We start from the raw sequence: 17,133 nt of genomic DNA on the forward strand, positions 1-17,133 counted from the left end.
TGGGGCAGGGAATGGGGTATGGAATGGAACGGGAATGGGGCAGGGAATGGGGTATGGAATGGGGTATGGAATGGAACCGGGAATGGGGCAGGGAATGGGGAATGGAATGGGGAATGGGGCAGGGAATGGGGTATGGAATGGAACCGGGAATGGGGTATGGAATGGAACGGGGAATGGGGCAGGGAATGGGGAATGGAATGGGGAATGGGGCAGGGAATGGGGTATGGAATGGAACCGGGAATGGGGCAGGGAATGGGGTATGGAATGGGGAATGGGGCAGGGAATGGGGTATGGAATGGAACCGGGAATGGGGTATGGAATGGAACGGGGAATGAGGCAGGGAATGGGGTATGGAATGGAACCGGGAATGGGGCGGGGAATGGGGTATGGAATGGAACGGGAAATGGAGCAGGGAATGGGGTATGGAATGGAACAGGGAATGGGGCAGGGAATGAGGAATGGAGAAGGGAAGGGAATGGGGCAGGGAATGGGATGTGGAATGAGGCATGGAGTGGGGCATGTAGTGGGGTATGGAACGGGGCATTGAGTGGGGCAGGGAATGAGGCATAGAATGGGGCATGGAGTGGGACAGGGAATGGGGCATGGAATGAGGTATGGAATGGGACAAGGACTGGGGCAGGGAAGGAGGCATAGAATAGGGCATGGAATAGGGCAAGGAATGGGACATGGAATGGGACAGGGAATGGGGCAGGGAATGTGGGATGGAGTGGGTCATGGAATAGGGCATGGGATGGGGCAGGGAATGGGACAGGGAATGGGGCAGGGAACGTGGGATGGAGTGGGTCATGGAATAGGGCATGGGATGGGGCAGGGAATGGGACAGGGAATGGGGCAGGGAATGGAGTATGGAGTGGGGCATGGATTAGGGCATGGAGTGGGGCATGGAATAGGGTACAGAATGGGAGGGCATGAAGTGGAACATTGAGTGGGGCATGGGATGGGGCATGAAGTGGAGTATGGGGCAGGGCAGGGAGCAGGGCAGGGAGCAGGGCAGGGAGCAGGGCAGGGAGCAGGGCAGGGAGCAGGGCAGGGAGCAGGACACAGAGCAGAGTGCAGGCAAGGTACAGCCCTGTGCAATGCAGGGCACGGAGCAGGGCACAGCTGGGTGTGCCTTGTGCTTGGCAGGGCATGGAGCAGGGCACAGCACTGACCTGGGCACAGCACAGAATCACAGGATCATGGAATGGTTTGGGTTGGGAGGGACCTTAAAGCCCATCTCATCCCACCCCCAGCCACGGGCAGGGACACCTTCCACTAGCCCAGGTTGCTCCAGGACCCATCCAACCTGGCCTTGGACACTTCCAGGGATGAGGCAGCCACAGCTCCTCTGGGCAACTTGTGCCAGGGCCCCACCACTCTCATTGTAAAAAGCTTCTTCCTCACATCTAAATCAACCCTCTTTTAGTTTAAAACCACTATCCCTTTAAAAGACTTGCTAAAAAGTCCACCCTCATCTTTATTATATCTTTATTATATCTTTATTATAAGTCCCCTTTAAGGCACATGAAAGGGCTCTAAGGTTGAACCTCATGATGTTCCCATGTCACATCCACTGCCCCTTGGCCCTGCCTGGCAGCAGGACAGCCCAAGGACCCCATTCCCTGTGTTCCATCACTTGCTACTGCAGGAGATAAACCAGAACAGCTTTTATTTGGCTTGGGCATGGGCTGAAATGCCCAACCCAGCATTGGTTGGGAAATATCACACATTCATTCGTCATTGTGCATAGTTAAATCAATAGTACAATCAGCAAATGGCACTACTCTGGAGGCACAAAACTCTGTAGAAGCAATCAAAAATTCTTCATTCTCTTCTCCCCCATAAATGGAACAAAAGCAAGGAAAACAAGCTGGAGAGAAACGAGCAAAGGACACGCTCAGTGCAATAACCATCCCATCCCAGCAATCCACCTAATCTGGACTGGCTCATTAATTACTACTGGGGCTGATAGAGTTTTCCTTTTGGCTTTCACCTCTCTTCAGGGCTGAAGAATCCAGAATTTTCCCAAGCAATGATTTTGGATTATTTAGGAGTTGTTTCTGTATCAACAAGCCCAAACTTGAGCCATGCATCAAACTCAACTCCTCCCTTGGCTACAAGGATATCTGGACATTTTTTTACTAATAACAGGGAATTTCTGTGATTGGATTTTGTTGTTTCCTCGGGGGGAGGTGGAGCCAGTGCCTGTGAATCAACACTGAATCAGAAGGTGAGAGGAACAGCACTACAAATGCATTTCCAATTGTGTCTTCCCCAAAAAGCTGCTTACACACCGAGGAAACTGGGGAAAACCATCCTCCTCTGCTGCCCCAGGGGCAAAGGATGGTGGTGGCCATGCTGGTCACACCTTCTTCAGGTCGTCAGGGCCAAAGGAAAGTGGCAGCAGCTCCTCCAGCCTCTTGACAATGTAGGTGCCATCTGCTTTGGTCAGGTAGACATCCCAGTCTGTGCCAAACTGGAGGAGAAGAGTGGGGAGAAGAGCCTGATGAGGGAGAAGAAGGAGAAGGGAGAAGAACCTGCACTTCTTCCCCAAATTACTCCTATAAACCTTTATTTCTAAGTTCAGGGGGAGCATCCCCTTCTATTGCATGGATTTTGGGTTGGCTTATCAGCATCACCCCCTTAGAGGATATTTTGGGCTCAGATCCTGTGTTTTTACCTCCCAGGGTGAGCCCTGGTGCCTCCAAGCTTCCTGAATCCCACCCTCGAGCCCCAAAACCCATTAAATATTAACCACCCAAAAATGGGCTGTGGGTGCTGGGGTGCCTGTGGGGAGGAGGGAAGTGAGAGAGGGATGGGATCTGCGAGAATCTCAGCTTTTCCAGGAAAACCCCTCTTTTCAGGCTTGCCAGAAGTGGAGCAACGACTCCAGGGCCAAACTCTGCACCTGGAGGAACAAAACCCCCTGGGAAGGGGGAGCTAATGGATTCCCACCAAGCACCCACTCACATGGAATAGGGAGGAATAACCCTTTCCCAGCGGATAATGCAATTTGAGGAGCCTGGAGCCAGCCCTGGGGCTGGGGACAGGGGATTGCACCGCCCTTGGCACCTCTAGGTGTTTTAGGGGGAGATGCCTGGGGCCAAGGGATGATGTCTAGAGTCAAGTGATCTTCTCTGGGGTCAGGGGGTGGTGTCTGGGGTCAGGGGGTGAGACACAAAGCCCCCCCAAGAGCCGTCACCTCTCTCATCACTTGTCTGCAGGCGCCGCAGGGTGTGATGAAGTCCCCCATGTCACTGCCAAAGGAGAAGGGCACAGAGCTCAGTCCTGAGGTCAGAGGAGGGGGGAACACCTGCAGAAGACCTTCATGCACCAATAAATACGGAGCTACAGCAGATTTCCCCCCTAATTCCTCCAAAAAAACCAAGCAAAAACTTTCTTCCCCCCCCCAAACGCTGGGGCTGCTGCAGCAGAATCTGCCCACGGGGTGCACTGGAGGTTTTCCTGCTATCCCCCCATCCCATCCTTCCCTGTTCCAGCTCTCAGAGCACCCTTACCTGGCGATGGCCATGGCCTTGAAGCTGGTGTGCCCCTCCGAGATGGCTTTTTGGATGGCAGCTCGCTCAGCACACATCCCCAGGCTGTAGCAGGCGTTCTCCACGTTGCACCCTGTGGGGAAAACCCCCAGCACCAGCCCCCCCAAACCCCACCGGGGAATTTTTTTTTAATTGTTGTTGTTGTTGTTTTTAGGGGAATTTGCAAAGAAAAGCCAGTTTCCTTGCTTCCCTTATTTATTTCCTGTACTTCCCCATCCGCCGCGATCTTTGGCTCGCTCCGGGCTGGCGGCTGCCAGGAGGCAGCGGGGGAAGGACACACAACACCAACACCCCGGGATGACCCCGCTACACCCCCGCGCACTTCCAAAAGGTCGCTGGGGGCTCCCAGAAATCCCAGGGTGGGCTCTTACGGCCACGACTTACCGGAGAAGATCTCCCCACCCGCCGTGAGCAGCGCAGCTCCCACCGGGAAGCGGCTGTAGGGGCAGTAGGCACAATTTTTGGCCTCCCGGCTGCGGCGCAGCAGGAGCTGGAGACGGTCCCCCTGGGGCTGGCCCGGGGGCACAGCGGGGGCTGAGCGCTGCCCGCTGCCCTCCATGCCTGCACCCGCCTGCCCTGCCCGCTGACGCCGCAGTTAAATATTTCCTTGCCTGGAAAACAGGCTGGCCAGGACTGCGGGATAACGCCCCGGCGCACAGCCGAACCCCAGGAAGCATCCCTAGGGACAGCCCTGGCCCCCAAAGCATCAGGGAGTCCCACATCCCCTCCCTGCCTGCTGTCTCACTTTTTCCAACTCATCCCGGGGTTTGTTTTCTGCTTCCTCCTTTCCCTGTCCCGGCAGAGCATTTTTCCGCTGCTGTCTCGCAGATTTTTTCCTTCCCTGTTCAAAACTGGTTCTGTGACTCCAGGGGAAAATGTCATTAAGTCTTTCTGGGGGGGGGGGGGCAGGAACAACAGCTCCTGATCAGTGAGATCAAAAGAAATAAATTAATTTGATTGAAAGCATTAAAAATAATACCTATATGTATCACATTTTCCCAGGACTTTTAGCTACAGGCAGCAGGGAAATCTGGCTGAAGACACAGGTGGTGAAAGCCCCTTTTGGGATGCCCTTATGCTGGAGCCCAAATTCAGGTCTGCTGGTGCTTCCATGGGAATCGCCCCTGGCAGGGGAAAAGGGTTCCTGGGTGATCAGTAAATTGCTTTTTAATTAAAGATTTCTCTGCTTTCCCCTGGCCCGAGGAGCTTCCTGCCCCACTTTCTATCTGCAAGGACGGGTGTCACAGCCCCCAGGGATGTATCACTGGGATTTTTGTCCGGTTTGCTGAATTTTGGGAGGATTTTGACCTTACCTGCAGGTTATGCCAGCAAATCTTGGTCCTGGGTCACTGCTGAGAAGCAGCATCCAAATTGGCAGTGGCTTCTGTTGGCATAGAAACTCTGGGAGCTGAGAAGGGAGCACGGGGCAGTGAGGCCGCCACAGGCACCCCAAGAAACCAAAGCTGGGATCTGTATTGTCCAGAGAATAACCAGGAAACCCACTTTCCTCGCACTGTGTGGGTGCTTGTTCACTCTGGAACGGGTACTTGCAAGGGCAGTCAGTCAAGGCAACAGGCAGTGAGAGGAGGGACTGACAGCCCTGAATCCTTTTTCTCAGCTTTCAAAGTGCAAATCCAGGTTGTTTTCCCCTATAAAGTGAACCACAGATTCTCTTGTGCCCCCACTCCAATCTCCATTACCCCAAAAACAGGGAGAAAAAGGGAAAACCAGTCCCAGAGCAGCTGAGGGGAGACACTGTGGGAGCAGATCAGAGCAGGGGGACCCCTCACTAAATAATGTGGGATGTACAAATAAAAGAGCTTTTGGGAAGGGTTTAAACCTGCCCTGTCAATATGAACACTGAGCAATTAAAGAGTCCTTACCTCTGTCAGTGAGGGTGACAGCAGAAGTAACGAAGGATAGAGGCTGGCATGGATGGAAACCTTGCTAATTTGCACTAATTCCCTAATTGCCACCTCCCCAAAACCATCCTTGCACCGGGATCAAACCCCACACCGCGTGTTTGCAGCAGAAAAGCTGAAAAACAGACAAATTCATACATTTTTTATTATTTTGGCTGTGAAAACCTCCGAGGCTGTCGAGGCCGCGGCAGTGAGAGGAGCAGGGCTGGTGCTGTCTGCCTGCAAAGCAGCTATTTTAAGGTTGTGTTTGCTTCACTCAAACCGTAGAAAATCTGGGAAGCTGCTGGGAAATGGCTTCCTGCTCCCTGCAACACCCTGCTCTGGTTTACCTCCCCAAATGGGCTAAAAGTGGGGGTACACAGTGTAATTTCTCCTCCTTTCTCCACGTTATTTTTCCATCTCAAAGCAGCTGGAGCATCCCCAAGCCTGGAGGGTCTCCCTGCTGCATCTATAAGAAGCCCCAGATAGCAAAAAAACCGTGGAAATCAGGGTTTGAGCCAAAGCAGCTGAATCCTGAGCAGCTTCAGATTCTGATGCAGGACTGAAATCTCACAGCGCTCCCCAAAAATCTCCCTCAGGCTGCACTGTGGGGAAATAACACTTCATATTCCCTGGAGGGAAGTTGTCCTGGGGCCTTGGCCAGAGATAAAAGCAACAGGTTAAAAGCCAGCTCAGTCCAAAAGGAAGAGGAGCAGCAAGGATGTCTGTCTGGCTTGGGAAAACCAGGCAAAAAGCAGAGGGGAGGTGGTTTGGAGGAAAAAAAATGCCAGCAAACCTGCAGGATCCTCAAATCCCGGCGACAGATCTGGGGGGAAAAAAATCCATTTTATCATGCCAGGGTCAGAAACCATCATCTGACCCTCCCTAAAATCGTCCTCCCCGGGATTAGAAATCAGGGAATTTGGGCATTTAGGAGCGTGGCTGCTGCGTGAAGAGAGGGTGTTATTTTCCCCCCACCTCTGTATCCCTGCCGGAGCAGGGAGCGAGCGCGCATCCAAGGAGCCGGTGGGGGACGTTCATCGGCGGCTCCCCGCGTGCTCGGGGAGGTGGAGCAGCCCACGGAGAGCCGCTCCCGCAGCAGCATCAGGCGCAGGCGGCAGCCGGAGCGCGGCGGCTCCTCGGCCGAGCATCCCCGCATCCTCCCTGGACCGCACGGCATCGGGGACACGGCGGCTGCATCCCGGGGTAGGGGTTTCACCCTCTGGGCGGGGTGTGTGTGTGTGGGGACACCCCCGCGTTCAGATTTTGCGGGTTGGGGTGGCGGGGGGGGGGCTGTTTCTGATCCGGGATCAGCGGAGCCGTGAGAGGCCGGAGCGGAGATGCTGCCGTGGCGCCGGAGCAAGTTCGTGCTGGTGGAAAATGAACGTAAGTGCAAAGGCAAGAGCCTGGGGCCGGGGCTGAGCTACGCGGCGCTGCTGGCCGGGTTCCTGCGCTCCTGCCCGGACCTTCTGCCCGAGTGTCCCTTGGAGCGGCTGGGCAGCGTCTTCCGCGGGAAGCGCCAGAAAGTGGAGCTCAACAAGGAGGACCCGACGTACACGGTGCGGTACCTGGGCAACGCCGTGACCCTGCACGCCAAGGGCGAGGGCTGCACCGAGGAGGCGGTGGGCAAGATCTGGGCAAAGAGCGAGGCGGGCGCCGGTGGGGCCAAGATGAAGCTGACGCTGGGGCCCCAAGGCATCCGGATGACCCCGAGCGAGAAGGGGGCGCGGCGGCCGGGCCACGCGTACCTGCTGCACCGCATCACCTACTGCGCCGCCGACCGCCGGCACCCCAAGGTGTTCGCCTGGGTGTACCGGCACCAGGTGAAGAACAAGGCCGTGGTGCTGCGCTGCCACGCCGTGCTGGTCTCCAAGGCCGACAAGGCGCGCGCCATGGCCCTGCTGCTCTACCAGACCTCGGCCTCGGCCTTCAACGAGTTCAAGCGGCTCAAGAGGCAGAGCGATTTCCGCCACGTCCAGCAGCAGCTCCTGGGCGACGCCATCGTGCCCTTGGTGCCCCTGCGGCGGCTGCTCAACACCAAGTGTCCCTACCGCCCGCCCGCCGAGAGGGCCCGCTGCGCCCCGCGCCTCAGCTCCATCCTGGAGGAGGACGAGGACGAGGCCTTCGGCCCCGGGGCGCCTCTGGGGGACCCCGGCAGAGCTGCCGTGCTGCGGCTGGCCAGCGACATGAGGGGGTGCAGCCTGCGCGGCCCCCGGCACCCGCTGTGCTGAGACCCCTGGTTCAGGGGTCGGGGGCCATCCCCGCGCCCCCAAGCCGGTGTTGGGACGCTCCTCGGGGGGTGAATCCGGACAAGACGGCGGCTCCCTTACAAGGAAGACACGCTGTGGGGCGGGTGTGGGTTTGCACCCCTTCAGCCCTGCACATGAACCTGCTCTCGTGCCTCCTCCTCTGCAGTGGCCATAATAATAATAATTATAATAATAATAATAATAAAATTAATGTGTGTTTTCTCCACCTGTGTCTCGCCCGGACGCCGGAGAATGGCAGAGGAAGAGTTAAGCTCGGCACCGAGGCGATTTTGGAGGGGTTTATATTGAATTTACCCCCCGAAAAGGAAGCCGAGGAGGGGCTTTCTGCACCCTCCCTGCGGAACCGAGGGCTGGGGAGAGCTGCTCTCCGTAGCCATGGCAACTCGATTTTTTAAATATAGAGCTGGGGGGGCGGCTGTGCCGCCTGCGTCAGGCAGCTGGGAGGGGGGTTTGGCCCCTTGGACCCCCACTGGAGACCATGGCCTTGCCTGCAGCCCCCCCCGTGCCCACCCCAAAATCAGAGCCAAGGCTCCGAAGAGCAACAATTTACCGAAAATTACTATTTTTTTCTTTTTCTTCTCCTTTTACTGCTTCCTCAGAATAAGCAATGGCAAGGAGATAGGTGGGGTAGGGAAGGGTCTTGTGTGCCCCCCCCACCAACAAGGCTGGCAGGGACCTGCCACCCTTACGTGGCCCTGCATAGGATGGGGGAGAAGGACCTTGCAAAATAGGGCTGGGGGTGCGTCCTGAGGCTGAGCCCTTGCTCTGGGGGGGTTCACGGGGTGCTGGTGCCCCACAGCCCAGTGATGGGGCATAACCCCCCTCAAGGTGCTATAGGGCTGGAATTTGGGGGCATACCCCCCTCACAGCCCAGGGAGGACACACTTTGGTCTGACCCGCCCCTAAGTTTTGTAGGGTGGTGGGATTTGGGCTGCCCCTCATCACCGAAGCACTGTGAGGGTGGTCCCCCCCAGCACCCTGGGAGTGTCAGGATTTGGAGCCAGCTACCAAAATCCTAAGGGATGACTGGCATTTGGGCTAATCCCCCCCTTTAGGATTGTGGGGCTGGGGATTGATGTCCCCCCAAGCCCCCCGGGGTGGGATGGGGAAGGACAGGGGGCGCTGGGGATGCTCCCCCCAGCACCCTGGGGGTGTCAGGATTTGGGTCCAGCTATCAAGATCCTAAAAGATGGCTGCGATTTGAAATAATCCCTTTTTAGGATCTCGTGCGCTGGACCTTGATGTCTCCCCCAAAAACCCTGGGGGGGGTGGGACCCACCCCGACCCCACAAATCCCTAAGGCTGGGGTTTAGCCCCCTAAAGCCGCATGGGGCCAGGATCTGACCCGCCTCCCCCACATATACCCTGTGGGGGATATTTTGTGCTCCCCCGTCCCCTCAGCAAAGCTCTGGGAGGTCCCTGCGCCCCCCGCCCGGCCTTGGCGGACCGCGCGTCTCTATGGCAGCGCCGCCGCTGCTAGAGCGCCGCTCCTGACGTCATCATCGCGCGCCGGTGGTTGCCGTGGTAACGCGGGGCCCGGAGGCTATGGAGGGCAGCGGGCGGCCCTCGGCCGCACAGGCCGCGCTGTTGGCCGCCAGCACCGCCATCACCGCCCTGCTCTACTCCGTGTACCGGCAGAAGGCCCGCGTGGCCCGCGGGCTCGAGGTGGGTGCGAGGGGTGCGGCGAGGGAGGGCACGGGCGCGGCCCGTAGGCCGCGGCCTGGTCGCACCGGCTGAGCCGCGGCCTCTGTTTGCTCCCCGCAGGGCGCCAGGAGGGTCCAGCTGGACGGAGATCTGCGGTCGGTGCTGCTGGAGGCTCCCGGGCGCTGCGTGCCCTATGCGGTTATAGAAGGTAGGGGCAGGGCCTGAAGCGGAGCCCCAAATAAGGGGCGGGGGCACAATCATCCCCTCCCCCGCCCTGCAGCTGCTCCTCACTTTGGGGATTTCATCCCTAGCCCCACGTTCTGTGCCCATGAGTTCATCTTTCCCCCGACAAGTGGCCACTGACTCCTGTCAGGCAAAACACGGGCTCTCAGCCCTTCTACCCCGTCTGACAATTGTGGAATGGTTTGGGTTGGAAGAGACCTTAAAGCTCATCCAGTTCTACCCCCTGCCGTGGGCGAAGACACCTTCCACTATCCCAGGTTGCTCCAACTGGCCTTGGACACTTCCAGGGATGGGGCAGCCACAGCTTCTCTGGGCAGCCTGTGCCAGAGCTTCCCCACCCTCACAGCGAAGGGTTCCTTCCCACTATCCCATCTAACCATGCTCTCTGGCAGTGGAAAGCCATTCCCTGTGTCTTGTCACTCCAGGCCCTTCTCCAAAGTCCCTCTTTTTTTGTTTGTTTTAACAAGCCACTCACTTGCCCCTGGGATTTCCCTTCCAGGTGTGGTGAGGTCGGTGAAGGAGACCCTGAGCAGCCAGTTTGTGGAGAACTGCAAGGGGGTGGTTCAGAGGCTGACGCTGCAGGAGCACAAGATGGTGTGGAACAGAACCACTCACCTCTGGTACGTGCCTGGTGCCCACAAATGGTCTCCTCCTGGCCCACCTGAGGTGCCCTCTGGGGGTCTGACACCCTGAAATGGCCTCAGGTGTGGCCAGAGTGACCAGGTGCCTCAGAGCTGGACCCCACAGTGGCCCCCCCAGTGACAGCTGCCAAAACAGGGCATGTTTGGCTAATTTTTAGGGCTTTCAGAGCTCATGGAGGGTCTTAAGAGAAGAGCACACTGAGTAACCCAATGTGGGCAGAGCATTAATCAGCCCCATCTTGTTATGGAGGATGGTATTTCCCAAAAAAACCCACTTTCAGAGCAGGAATCAGTTGGATTTGGGTGAATCTGCACCCAGGGGACCTGAGGAAGGTCCCAGAGCTACCTGGCCCACCAGAGCTGTTGAAACAAGAGCTTGGTGATGCTCTTGGATGAGCCACTTGATAACACCTATCAAGCTGGGGCATGTGACAGGTGGTGCTTCTCCTCACAGGGCAGTTTGTGACAGCTGGGAATGCCACAGGGAGGGGATTAGGTGGGACACAACCCTCCCCCAGTGATGGTGGGAGCCCACACTACTTGTAGGAGCTGTGTGAGGGTGGGAGGGCCTTGTGCACACTGGACAGTGCTACGAGGGGGAAGGTGCCCCATCAAATAAACTCTGCTTAGGGCGGAGTCAGTCCGCAGCTGTCAGTCCCCAAAACCCAGTCGTCCCTAGGGGTGAGGGGAAGCAGGTTCACTTCCCCCCCTTCTCCCTAAGGAATGACTACGAGAAGATCATCCACCAGAGAACCAACACCACCCCCTTCGAGCTGGTGCCCGCCGAGGACGGCGCCGGCGTCACCGTGCGGGTGGTGAAGCCTCTGGAGGCAGCTGAGCTCAGCCTGGAGACGGTGTACGAGAAATTCCACCCCTCTGTCCAGTCCTTCACCGACGTCATCGGCCACTACATCAGCGGGGAGCGCCCCAAGGGCATCCAGGAGACGGAGCAGATGCTGAAGGTGGGCACGGCGCTGACCGGCGTGGGAGAGCTGGTGCTGGACAACGCCACCATCAAGCTGCAGCCCCCAAAGCAGGGCATGCCCTACTACCTGAGCGCCGTGGATTTCGACTCCCTGCTGCAGAAACAGGAGTCCAGTGCCCGCTTCTGGAAAATCCTGACCGTGGTTTTCGGTGCCGCCACCTGCGCCGTCCTCTTCTTCCTCCTGCGGAAGCAGTACCGGCACCACCGGGAGAGGCAGCACCTCAAGCAGATGCAGGAGGAATTCCGGCAGGCTCAGGAGCGCCTGATGAACGCTGAGGGCGGGGACACCCTCAAAAATGCCTGCGTGGTCTGCCTGAGCAGCACCAAATCCTGCGTCTTCCTGGAGTGCGGCCACGTCTGCTCCTGCCACGAGTGCTACCAGGCTCTCCCCGAGCCCAAAAAGTGCCCCATCTGCAGGCAGGGCATCAGCAGGGTGGTTCCCTTGTACAACAGTTAATTTGTTTGTGGTTCTTGGGAGGGGGGGAAAGTTTCTTGGCACTTAAAGCTGTCTCTTGCGAAGGGGTTCTTGTCGCCTCGCTGCTTTGGGAGGTGGATTTTGGGGAAGGGGAGGGAGCTTGAGGGAGCGGGTGCTTTGACAGACCTGGGTCTGAAAAGGTGATTGTGCAGCTGATCACGTGCATCATGTTGTGCTCTGGAGGCAAAGGGTGAGGTGCTTGGGGGAGATGCAGCTTGAAGCTCTTCTGTTAAAGATTTGGACTCTCAGGGTTTGTGTCATGGTTGCTGAGCCTGTGGTCTCTTGCCTGGCTGATAAAAACGTGGGGAAAACAAAAATAAGATAGTTTAAGGGTTCTCAGAGGCTGCAGAATTCCTGTAATGCTGCCACACAGCTCCGATGCAGCAGGGGGGTCTGTTGGAGAACTCATATGGGGGGTGTGTGAACATGGGGAATTCTGTGATCCCCCCCAAAAAAAGGGTTTGTGACACCAGGACATGAGGATGGGGAGGTGAGAACACCATGGCTGATGGCTGTGCTTGGCTTGAGCTGGGATGGAAAACAGAATGTAAAGCAATAAAATAGGATGAAAAGTGTGTGTGTGTCAGATCATTCCCCGGGGGGTGACGGGGTTGTGCTCCCTGGGGTGGACATGCCATGATGGAGGTCAGGTGAGGGGGTGGGAGCCTGTCCCCCCACACTGGACATGACAGTCACTGCTGTCTCCTTGTGACACAGGCAGTACCAAACCCCCAAACTAACACAGAAAAGGAAAATTCCCTTCCCTTACTCCCCCGTTTTGCCATAAATCCTGTCTAGTCCCTGCACCCAAGAGGGTTAACGGACCCAAAGCAATTAACATTTGCTGAGGAGGGCAATTAGAGAAACACTCCTGGGGGTGGGGGAGCCTCCAGGAACAGTCAAAAACCCCAGGACTGAAGCAGCCCCTGGGATTTGTGGGGAGACCCCTTCGCTCCTTCTGATGCCTGAGGGCAGGCAGAGCTGTTCACATCCCCCCAGCACGGATAAAAAGAAACAGTTTCCCATTGAGTGGCAGGAAAAGCTGAATTTAACACAGAACCGGGTTGTTTCCTTGTTAAACATTAACCAGCCCAGCCCAGCCGGGCAGTGTCCGAAGGCCGTTCTGGCTCTGTGGCACAACCTGCCAGCTGGAGTTTGAGGAAAAGTGGGTCCTTGGTTGTCCCAGTGCTGGGAAGGGCCACAACCCACTGGCTGTAGATGGCAGTGGCTGCCCGCCACGGTGAGGCAGCCTGTGAAACACAGAACCCCAGAGGGAAAAGCCAGGAGCCAGCTCAAAAATCCACAGTCAAACCCAGAATACAGAATCCCTCTTGCTGGAAGAGGCGTCCCCCCCTCTCCAGGGGACCAACCACCCCAAAACCCCTCGAAGGGGGCAGCAGGGAGGTCACCCCCTCCTCAGACCAGTGCAGGATTTGGCCTCGAGCCTCAACGTTTTGCCTGTGAAACAGAGCCATCAGGCAAAGCCTAAAAATACACTTTGGGGGGGCTGTGCTTCCCCGTTACCTTTCGCCTCCTGTTTCCAAGCTTTCCCTGTGATATCTCGGGCGTAGCCGCAACCTTATGTAAGGAGCTGACAGCTCGGGGGCGGGCGGGGGTGCACGGCAGAGGGGCTCCAGGAGCTCAGGATTTCAGCAAACAAGGGGTTTGGAGATAGGAGTAGCACCCCAGTCCTGGCACCACCAGGCACTCTGTCCTTCCTGTGCCCTGATCCTGCTTGGCCCCAAAACGAGCCAGGCTCCCAATTCCAGAGAAATCCTGTAACCTCGCTCTGAACAAACAGGTTTTTTGCTGCTGTTCCCACTTGTCCCCCCACCTTGGCTTTGCAGAGATGCCTAAACCCCCTCACACAGACGTGGTCTTTCCCAGAATGGGAGCCCCAACCTTCCCATCACTCACTTTGCTGGGCAGTAACCTCGATGACCCACAACGCTGTGGCAACACTGCATGGAAAACCCCTTGGAAAGCCCACAGCGACCCAAAAGGCCCCCAGGAAAGGCTTGTGCAGGGACATGTCCTTGGGACCCACAGCCAAGTGCACTCAGACTCTCCCCGTGTTGCAGCCCCCCACAAAGTGCCAGAAGCCCTGAGATAGCTCGTTTCTGCTGGGCTCTGCAGGACATACGTGGGGCCGAGCCCAGAATCCCTGAGGACATGTGCTGGGCTACCTGGGGATGCTGTGGGGAGGCCCTGGGTTACCTGGGATTTAAACCAGTTACCTCGGTTACCAAGGATGCCAAGGATGCTGTGGGACAGCTCTGAGGTCCCCGGGCACGTTGGGGGGCACCTCTGAGCTCCCCAAAAGTGCTGTGGGGCAGCCCGGGCTCTCCAGGTGGTTTTGCAGAGCAGCTCCGAGCTCCCCAAGGGTGTCTATTAGGCAGCTCAGAGGTCTCCCGGGACGCTGCGGGGCAGGCGGCGGGGCAGCCCCGGGGATCCCCCGGGGGGTGCGGGATCCAGCCCGCCGGGGCGGTGCCGCCGCCGGTGCCGGGGGGGCCGAGCCGGTCCCGCCCCCGCCCCGCCCGGTCCCGCCTCCCGCTCCTCTATCGCCGCCGCCGCCGGAGCCGCCGCCGCAGCCGCGGAGCCGCGAAGCAGCGCCGGCCGGGCCGGGATGTGACGGGGCGGCCGCCCCGCGCCCGCTGCGCCGCTGCCCCGGGCCCGCGGGCCCCGCGCCCCGGGAGGCTGTCGGGGGGCGGCGGCGGCGGCGGGTCCCCCCCCGCCGCCCCCATGTCGGAGGGGCCGCCCTACGGCGAGGGGCAGCTGGCGGGGGACGCGGCCGTGGGGCAGCTGCCCTTCCCCGTTCGCCTCCGCGGCGGCGACGGGCTCCTGGCCGGCGGGCAGGGCAAGCGGCCGCCCAAGCTGGGGCAGATCGGCCGCAGCAAGAGAGGTGGGTGACCGAAAGGGAGCGGGAGGGGGCACCGGGATCTGCCCGGGATGCGGGGCACGGCCCCCAGGGATGGGGTGGGACGCAGCGGGTACCCCTGCGGGGTGTCGAGCGGCGCGTCCCGAGGACATTTCCCTCGGGATGCAGGACACCGAGGGACAGGGCGTGATGCACTGGGTGCCCTGAGGGATGTCGGACATCGTGTCCCAGGGACCTTCCCCAGGGATGCAGGGCAGCGGGGATCAGCCTCAGAGGTGGGGTATGATGCACTGGGCTCCCTGAGGGATGTCGGGCATCGTGTACCAGGCATCTTCGCTGGGCATCGGAAATCTCACCGGGGTGCAGGAAACATCCCCTGGGGACAGGACATGGTGCACTGGATACCCTGTGGGATGTCAGGCATTGTGTCCTAGGGACCTTCCCCAGGGATGCAGGGCAGCAGGGACCAGCCCCAGGGATGGGGTATGATGCACTGGGCTCCCAGAGGGATGCTGGGCATCATATCCCCAAGATCTTCCCCAGGGATGGGGCATTAAGCACCTTTCTGGGAGGCAGGGCAGCAGGAAGCATCCACTGGGACAGGGCATGAAGCACCAGGCTCCCTGCAGGGTCAGGCATCACATCCCAAGGACTGTCACCAGGGCGTCGGGTAGCGGCAACCTTCCCTGGGGACAGGACACTGTGCCCTGGGCACTTCACCAGGGGGTAGGGTAGCAGGGACCTTCCCCAGGGACAGGGCACCATTCCCTAGGGACCATTCCTAGGCCACAGAGGTGAGGGGGACCTTTCCTGGGGACGAGGCACCGTGCTCCAAGCCCTTTGTCAGGGCTTCCTCAGGGACAGGGCACCAGGTCCCGTGCCGGGTACCCTCCCTGCAGACAGGACATGGTGCACTGGGTACCCCGCGGGGTGTCAGGCACCGTGTGGCTTTGCCACCAGCCCCACCAGGGATGTGGGACCCCCCAGAAACCTACCCCGTGGTGACCTTGGGCGAGGGGACCACGGCGGCAGAACCTTCCTCACGCTCCTCTTTCTGCTTTCTAGTGGTGATTGAAGACGATAGAATTGACGATGTGCTGCAAAACCTCTCCGAAAAGGCCCCTCCCGGTGTTTAAAGCCTCCCTGGGGACGCTGGGCTGAAGCCCGGGGCGGGGAGGGGGGGGGGTCGGTTTACAATGGCAAAAAATAACCCCCCCAGCACCGCAGCGACCACCCGAGCGAGCACCGGGAGCGCCGTCCTCGCCCTCCTGCAGTCCCACAGCACCACCACGGCACGTCCTGCCCTCCGGAGGCGCCTGGAGGGGAGGGCAGCGAGCGAGGCAGACCCCAGAAATGAATCAAAAAATAATAAATTAAGAGGAAAAAAAAAAAATATATATATAAAATTGGGAAAATAACCACCTGCACCAGACCCCCCCACCCCGAGGGATGAACGGAGGTGTCACACCACGGTCTGAGTTACTCGGGATTGCTTTTCTCGGGCTGATGAACCTCGTGCCGTGCAAAATTTGGGGGGGGTAAGAGGAAAAAAATGGGGCAGCAAAAAATGGGGGGGGGGAAGGGAGCAGCCCCCGGGGTCTCCCCCCTGGCCAGGGCTGTTCCCAGCGGGCACCTTGTTTACATTATTTAATCTTGCAAAAATGAATCCGTGCACTTGGATGTACCACGCTATCCCCTTCCGTACGATTTCTTCTTTTCTTTTATTTTTTTTTTATGTTGATGTCTTTGGATGTTGGGAAATTATATAAAATAGATATATATATATATATTTAATTTTAGTCATGTTTTAAGGTTCTCGATGGGGGGAAAAAATCAAAACTTTTATAAAGGGAAGGCCTGGAGGAAGAATTTGCTGGTTTATTTTTTAAAGCTTGTACTTCTCGGTTGCTGTGAGCAAAGGGAAAGATTTTATATGTACAGGGGGGTGGGGGGACGCTCGGCTTTTCTAACTACATGCAGTCTGTAGTGTGGGTGATCTTGGTTTCTTTTTTTTTTTTTTCTTATATTGTGGTAGTTTCCTCTCTTTAATAGACTGTATTAAAAATATATATATATAAAAAAAATTATTTAATGTAATCACAAGAGTGCCAAACACTTGGAGATGCTGGAGGGCAGCAATTCCCTCCCCGAGACGAGCAGCACTCGGGGCTTTCTGCTCTTTCTAGGGCTCGGTCGATCTCTCGTGGGATTTTCTCTGACTTCTCTTTTCTAATCTTTCTTTTTAACTATTTTGCATGATGTGCATATATAAAAAAAAAAAAAAGGGGAGAAAAAAAAAAAAAGCGCCTCCGGCGCCCAGGCTTGGTTCTTGTTTCTGTTTGCGATTGACTGACAGACCTCAAGGCAGGTTTTTCTTTCCTCCTTTTCTTAAATATTGTGTATGTTGCACTTTTATCCACTACACAGGGCTATTTCTGCGATGTCCAAAATAAAAAAGAAAATGAAACAAAACGGAAAAAAAAAAAGAAAATTTATAAGTGCGGATCTGCCGTGTTTTCCCGCGTGCTGCCGGGGCCCA

General features: G+C 57.5%; 4 protein-coding genes across 7 annotated transcripts; 3 read left to right on the top strand and 1 right to left on the bottom strand.

The window, feature by feature from the left end:
• Positions 1-1,652: 1,652 nt before the first annotated feature.
• CDA (cytidine deaminase) lies at positions 1,653-6,390 on the bottom strand. 4 transcript variants are annotated; one of them, XM_064678674.1, is made up of 6 exons: positions 5,441-6,390; positions 4,871-4,941; positions 3,942-3,994; positions 3,519-3,630; positions 3,203-3,257; positions 1,653-2,476 (listed from the first exon to the last, which is right to left on the bottom strand). In XM_064678674.1, exons 2-6 carry the CDS (start codon positions 4,921-4,923, stop codon positions 2,363-2,365), a joined length of 387 nt encoding a protein of 128 aa, XP_064534744.1. In that variant the 5' UTR covers positions 4,924-4,941; positions 5,441-6,390; the 3' UTR covers positions 1,653-2,362. The 4 variants fall into 4 exon arrangements, with proteins under 4 accessions (XP_064534744.1, XP_064534743.1, XP_064534742.1 ...); XM_064678673.1 differs by having other exon boundaries at positions 4,871-4,965; XM_064678672.1 differs by having other exon boundaries at positions 4,871-5,206.
• Positions 6,391-6,459: 69 nt separating this feature from the next.
• On the top strand, positions 6,460-7,927 carry FAM43B (family with sequence similarity 43 member B). Its single transcript, XM_064678669.1, has one exon. It carries the CDS (start codon positions 6,799-6,801, stop codon positions 7,687-7,689), a length of 891 nt encoding a protein of 296 aa, XP_064534739.1. The 5' UTR covers positions 6,460-6,798; the 3' UTR covers positions 7,690-7,927.
• Positions 7,928-9,227: 1,300 nt separating this feature from the next.
• MUL1 (mitochondrial E3 ubiquitin protein ligase 1) lies at positions 9,228-12,291 on the top strand. The gene is made up of 4 exons (XM_064678675.1): positions 9,228-9,393; positions 9,493-9,580; positions 10,115-10,235; positions 10,978-12,291. Exons 1-4 carry the CDS (start codon positions 9,274-9,276, stop codon positions 11,696-11,698), a joined length of 1,050 nt encoding a protein of 349 aa, XP_064534745.1. The 5' UTR covers positions 9,228-9,273; the 3' UTR covers positions 11,699-12,291.
• A 2,005-nt stretch (positions 12,292-14,296) lies between these two features.
• CAMK2N1 (calcium/calmodulin dependent protein kinase II inhibitor 1) lies at positions 14,297-16,691 on the top strand. Its single transcript, XM_064678676.1, has 2 exons — positions 14,297-14,618; positions 15,660-16,691. The coding sequence occupies exons 1-2, from the start codon at positions 14,459-14,461 to the stop codon at positions 15,728-15,730; spliced, it is 231 nt and encodes a 76-aa protein (XP_064534746.1). The 5' UTR covers positions 14,297-14,458; the 3' UTR covers positions 15,731-16,691.
• The last annotated feature ends 442 nt before the right edge of the window (positions 16,692-17,133 follow it).

This window comes from Pseudopipra pipra, chromosome 22 (genome assembly GCF_036250125.1).
Source record: "Pseudopipra pipra isolate bDixPip1 chromosome 22, bDixPip1.hap1, whole genome shotgun sequence".
Lineage (NCBI taxonomy): Eukaryota > Metazoa > Chordata > Aves > Passeriformes > Pipridae > Pseudopipra > Pseudopipra pipra.